This window comes from Pyxicephalus adspersus, chromosome 3 (assembly GCF_032062135.1).
Source record: "Pyxicephalus adspersus chromosome 3, UCB_Pads_2.0, whole genome shotgun sequence".
NCBI lineage: Eukaryota > Metazoa > Chordata > Amphibia > Anura > Pyxicephalidae > Pyxicephalus > Pyxicephalus adspersus.
In genome coordinates, this window is record NC_092860.1 from 125,895,409 (window position 1) to 125,901,816 (window position 6,408).

The 6,408-nt window shown below is 37.4% G+C and overlaps 1 protein-coding gene across 2 annotated transcripts in view; it reads left to right on the plus strand.

Annotated features, from left to right (window-relative positions):
* The window catches only part of BEND4 (BEN domain containing 4), a 47,504-nt gene extending 45,552 nt beyond the window's left edge, over positions 1–1,952 (plus strand). The window contains exon 5 of one of the 2 annotated variants that reach the window (XM_072406271.1): positions 357–499. In XM_072406271.1, coding sequence (XP_072262372.1) covers positions 357–366 — 10 coding nt within the window. In that variant the 3' untranslated portion in view covers positions 367–499. Of the gene's footprint in view, positions 1–356 lie in introns of both variants that reach the window. The other variant, XM_072406270.1, reaches the window with a different exon arrangement.
* The last annotated feature ends 4,456 nt before the right edge of the window (positions 1,953–6,408 follow it).

Sequence of the window (6,408 nt, forward strand, 5' to 3'; positions counted from 1 at the left end):
CATTTACATCCTTGGAGTGAGATGGGCGAGTGACATTGGTGCTGGTAACTTGGGGAAAACTGGGGTTTTCTACCTTGTTGAACCCTTGTTCCCCTAGACAGTTTTCTTCTAGAAGTGTGTGTGGGAACCATATAAATATTAGATCCTTGTCCAAACTGAATATGATTAGCCAGTTTGGTAAATTGCCATCCTATTTCCATAGTTAAAAATTGCCAATTGTTCATTATTGTTGTAAATTAAAAATAATAGTAGCTTAAGAGTGAACAAGGCTTTACTAACCTTTTTTGTAGAGACATGCAAAAAAGAACATTTAGATTTTCCAGCACCTCAGTAGTTTTTTTTCTGTTCTTACACAGAATTTATTAGGATGCATTGCACATCAAATCCTGACTGGTGGATGCCATCCGAGGAACAGATCAACAAGGTTTTCAGTGACGCTGTGGGACATGCACGTCAAGGACGGGCAGTGGGAACATTCTTCCATAATGGGAACACCTATTACGATGGCATTGACCACCAAGCGTGTCAAGAGGAGATTTTCAACAGAAGCTCCCATGATGGTTCAGGTGATTGATGAAAAGAAAAGACTATGAAAAAATATAAGTTCAAATTAAAAAAAATCACAAAAGAAAAAGTTAGCCACAAAGTGAAAACTTATTGTAATAGTTGGGGTAATGTGTCTTCTGTGTTATGTTGCTGTGCATGGTGCCTGAGATTCCAAAGGGCCATACCAGCAGTAAAAGTCTGCCACTAAACCAGTCCAAAGTATACTACAAGTCTGTAAAGTATGTGTACGTATGTGTGTAAGAGTTCCGTCATCCTGGTAATGCTTCAGGGACTTCCTGTGGACCCTGTGATGTGACTGTTACGCTCTCTGTCTGGATAGAACACAACACAGCCGAAACAAGGACTCGAGTCCCACTGGACAAAGGATGTGTTGGTGTGTTGTGTAGAATTAGCTTTATTAGAATTTGCATTTTCACAACTAAGTTCAATTATGCAAAACAGCAAATTGTTATATCCCTTGTTCATAAAATGTTGTCACCACAATCCTGACACTTACATGTTCTGTTGCCTTTTTGTGTGAACTATTTCTAATCATTTTTGTCCATTCTTGTCTTCTGAGTATTGTACTAAAGCATAACTGTATCTTCTTAAGTTGATATTGTAAGGCAGGACAGTCAAATAATCAACTTTGTATATAGAAATTATGATCTGTCTTGCTTCATTATGTCTGTACAAGCTCTTAAAAAGTGCACCATGTGCAATGACAAATATAAAAAGATGTTTAATCCCATGGGAGTCCATCCAGTATGTATTCACAATGAAGCAATCCTGTAATACACTCCTCTGGATACAAAATAATCCGTCTGTAAACCAGCCAGGTTAGGCTAAGAATAATCCTGTCTATTGGTGGTAGTACATACTCCAACCAGTCTTGTGTAAAAATCATCCATTGGCTGTGATAAGGGTGGCCAAAAAGCGGATGGGTTCCACTTCTTTCTGCATCTTTCACAAACGTACATCATGCATGTTCAAGTAACATGTGTGGGTTAATGTGGTAATACATGGGTAAATACATTTTAGGTGCCCCTTGGGTTCCCCTTTGCACCTTTGCATTTGAAAATGCACATACAGTTCCCACAAAGCATATTATGTGCCTTTTGCATGCTTTGAATGTGGTGCTTTGAATATCTAAGTATTGTACTAAAGCATAACTGTATCTTCTTAAGTTGATATTGTAAGGCAATATCTCACTAAATAAAATGCATATTGTGTTTTTAGTGCATTGCCATTATAATGTAACACACATTTCACCTAAAAAGATGCAGAAAGCAGGACTTTGCTATAGCACAGCAAGGGACCTATTTTGTATCACATGTGACTTATAATGGTAAGTGTCTGTATTCATTATATATGCACCAGGATTGTGCATTGTACCAAAATACAAAGGGGTGTCTTAGAGATATATATATCTCTTAGATATATATATATATATATATATATATATATATATATATAATCTGTCATAAGGATCTGTGCCATTCCTTAAAACTGATTGTAATCCTTACTTCTAACATCAGATTTATAGTTGGAATCTGATGGGTTGCTATAGGCTAGAGACACTGTATTGCAAACATTTTTGATATGCAAGGGTTAGTGTCTCAGTTTTTTATGTAAAGCAGGTGTTCCATTGCAGGCAAAACTACTCATCTTCCATCAACATCTAATATCATAAAAAGATGTGCAAGACATCCTTACTTTGTATCTGCGACTTTCCCCCAGGCCCGAAATGGCAGTCTGCCAATCCTGTCTTTTGTCTGAAGGGTTAGTTTGTGTCAAGAAGTATTTTTGGCCTGTGATTTAAATGCCTATGGCCTGAATCAGATATAAAAACAAGCAGTACAATTTAGTGTAGACTGTACACATTCTAACCTTGTCATCAGCAGTCACAGTTCAGAAGCTATGGAGAGGTTTTATTACAATATTATAGGGTAGTCTGTTTATATTCAGCAGAGCAAAGGTGTAGAATACCAAAAATTCCCACCATTCAAACCAACTAGGTAAACACAAAGTACTATCATACAGTACAATTGCAAATATATGAGAAACCACACTGCCTCGTCCAGTCACTTTTGTAGAGAAGAGAGTATTTAGTGCCAATACCAACTCCTTGCAACCTCATGTTCCTCCAGAATGACGTCTGCCTGTTTGCAGCTTAAGATTTAATGAGGACATAATTTTGATTTTTGCATCCTTCCTTATTACTTGTCAACCTCTTATTTTTTTCTCCTATTTGATTTTTTACAGGGAATTGATCCTTCTCACATTAGGCCAGGTTTATTAAGGTTCTCCAAGACTGGAGGAGATAATCTATCGTGTGAGTGATCCAGTAAATCCGGAAAAGATTTCTTAAACATAATCTATTACCTGAAAAATATTTTCCATCCTGAACCAGATTTATTCCAGGCTTACTGGATCACGCAGCTTCTCCCATGATCTTCGAGATCTTGTTTAAATCAGGCCTCTTATGCCAAAGTAAGAGAGCCAAGTCTAATCATTTGGGCTTCCAGTAAATATTGCGCTTGATTTGTTGTGTTCATTTGTTTGTTTCTTGCTGCCCATGGTATCCATAGAATTATTTGTCAACAAGTTAAAAGCCATCGATACATTTCTAGTCATGCATGCTTCCTCATTGTCTAGCATTTACAACCATAAGTAGTGCCAAAAAAATACCACAACCTGCATTCAGACCTTTGCACATACTGACATATCAATACCTTTGAGGATTTTCCAAGACCCGGTCTGCACCATATTTCCTGCTAGATCCTTTGTTACCAATTGATCCAAAGGGTGTCGATGAGTTCTGGCTTCACCATTAACTCTTTGCCTTTTCCTTAGTTTTCCTACTGTAATATGTGGTATTATCAAAAGAGTGAGATACAAAGTACAGGACACCTTAAATGCACGCTTAGAGTGTGTAGCTGTGCAGTACAGTAGTACTGACAAGATAATATTACTTATGCTGGCTATTCCCAGACCACATGAAACAGAAATACTTTGACCTGACAGTATGGCTTCTATATATATATATATATATATATATATATATATATAGCAGCAAAATCCAATAGATACATTTGAGATGGTTGCTCTGTTTAGGTCCATAATATTTAAACAGAGACAACTTTTTTCTAAAAAAAAAATTTTAATAACAACTCAGATGCAGTTGAACTGCAGACTTTCAGCTTTAATTCAGTGGGTTGAACAAGATTGCATAAAAATGTGAGGAACTAAAGCCTTTTTTTTTTTTTTTTTACACTATCACTTTTTTTTTAGGGGCTCAAAAGTAATTGGACGAATGACTCAAAGACTACTTCATGGGCTGGTGTAGGCAATTCCTTCGTTGTGTCAATATCATTTAAGCGGATAAAAGGCCTGGAGTTGATTTAGGGGGGGGGGGGCGCTTGTATGATGTGGAAGATTTTGCTGTGAATAGACAACATATGGTCAAAGGAGCTCTCCATGCAGGTAAAACAAGCCATCCTTACGCTGCAAAAACAGAAAAAACACATCCGAGAAATTGCTACAATATTAGGAGTGGCAAAATCTACAGTTTGGTACATCATGAGAATTAAACAAAGCACCGGTGAACTCAGCAACTCCAAAAGACCTGGACGTCCACGGAAGACAACAGTGGTGGATGACCGCGGAATCATTTCCATAGTGAAGAGAAACCCCTTCACAACAGCCAACCAAGTGAACAACACTCTCCAGGAAGTAGGCGTATTGATATCCATGTCTACCATAAAGAGAAGACTGCATGAAAGTAAATACAGAGGGTGCACTGCAAGGTGCAAGCCACTCATAAGCCTCAAGAATAGAAAGGCTAGATTGGACTTTACTCAAAAAGATCTAAAAAAGCCAGCACAGTTCTGGAAAAACATTCTTTGGACAGATGAAACCAAGATCAACCTTTACCAGAATGATGGCAAGAAAAAAGTATGGAGACGTTTTGGAACAGCTCATGATCCAAAGCATAGCACATCATCTGTAAAAGATGGCGGAGGCAGTGTGATGGCTTGGATGTGCATGGCTGCCATGGCACTGGGACACTAGTGTTTATCCATGATGTGACACAGGACAGAAGCAGCCGAATGAATTCTGAGGTGTTCAGAGACATACTGTGTGCTGAAATCCAGCTAAATGCAGTCACATTGATAGCGAGGCGTTTCATAATACAGATGGACAATGACCCAAAACATACAGCCAAAGCAACCAAGGAGTTTATTAAAGCAAAGATATGGAATATTCCTCAATGGCCAAGTCAGTCACCTGATCTGAACCCAATTGAGCATGCTTCGGACAGAAAGGCCGACAAACAAACAGCAACTGAAAGCCCCTGCAGTAAAGGCCTGGCAGAGCATTAAAAAGGAAGAAACCCAGCATCTGGTGATATCCATGAGTTCAAGACTACAGGCTGTCATTGCCAGCAAAGGGTTTTCAACCAAGTATTAGAAATGAACATTTTATTTTCAGCTTTTTAATTTGTCCAATTACTTTTTTAGCCCCTGAAATGAAGTGATTTGTGTACAAAAAAAAGGCTTTAGTTCCTCACATTTTTATGCAATCTTTTTGTTCAAGCCACTGAATTAAAACTTAAAGTCTGCAGTTCAACTGCATCTGAGTTGTTTCATTTAAAATTAATTGTGGTAATGTACAGAACCAAAATTATTTGTCTGTGTCCAAATATTTATGGACCTAAATGTAGATCCATGTGGTGCACTAAATACAGTCTAGCAGCTACAGCGATAGTATAGAGCGCTCAATCCTCAAATGACCATTCATTATTAACATATCAGACCAATTAATAAACATCCGTCATTCTGCCCAACTGCTGTGCATGGTGACATAAATCCATGTGTACACAAGTGTCAAACTTCCAAATTCCAGCATGGAGGCAGGATTTGTTCAACATGAAAAATTGATGAAAACCTGCAATTCACCTGCAATTACATAAACGTGAGAAGAATCTGACTGGGTTACATTTCTTTTAGACACATCAAGGTGGATTACTTGAGTACATAGTGGGTTCTATTTATAAAACAGGTAATCTGACATTCCCTCATGGGTATTAATTACTGCCATTGAAAAATATTGACATGAGTGAATCTCAGATTCGCCGTTTTATAAATAGAGCTCTTTACCACCCAATCATATCCATATTGAAATAAAAGAAAAAGTTCCCGTGCCTTGCTGTGGCAGAATAATATAAAATACATCAAGCTCTGAGACTTAAACCATAAACAAAACAACTGTATTTATATTTTATACTTTTCTTTGATTTTTTGAAATGTCAATTCTGGATAATGATCTATCAAAAGATGTTTTCCTTTAAATTAAGAAGTGATCTTTCTCTACATTGATATATGCTTATGAAATAGAGAACATGGAAGTCCGTTTAGAAGCTTGCTTTGTGTGAATGAATTTTCACAATGTTCTATCCCATAACTTAGTTTGTACAATTCTGCCTTCACTATTGAGACTTGTAAACAATTAGACACTGAGAGAATGCAAAACATTAAATAATATTAACCCCTAGAAAAAAAATGCATATTATATCAGTCCAGACTATTAATAAAATGCACATGACCTAGCAACCAGATTATGATCTACTTTTGTAAGGTATGTAGAAAAATATATGAAGACAGCTAGGGGCTACCCAACTCATTGCATGAGTCACTTTTGGTCCACATGTCACATTGCTGTACACCATCAGAAGTTGTACAATTCCTCCTTTGTCTGGTGGTTGTGTCAAGGAAGAAGTCAGACAAGGCATTTGGTTTATAATTTTTGCCCCTTCAAACTCCTTAACCATGTAACATACATTTGTATCATCATGCAGAG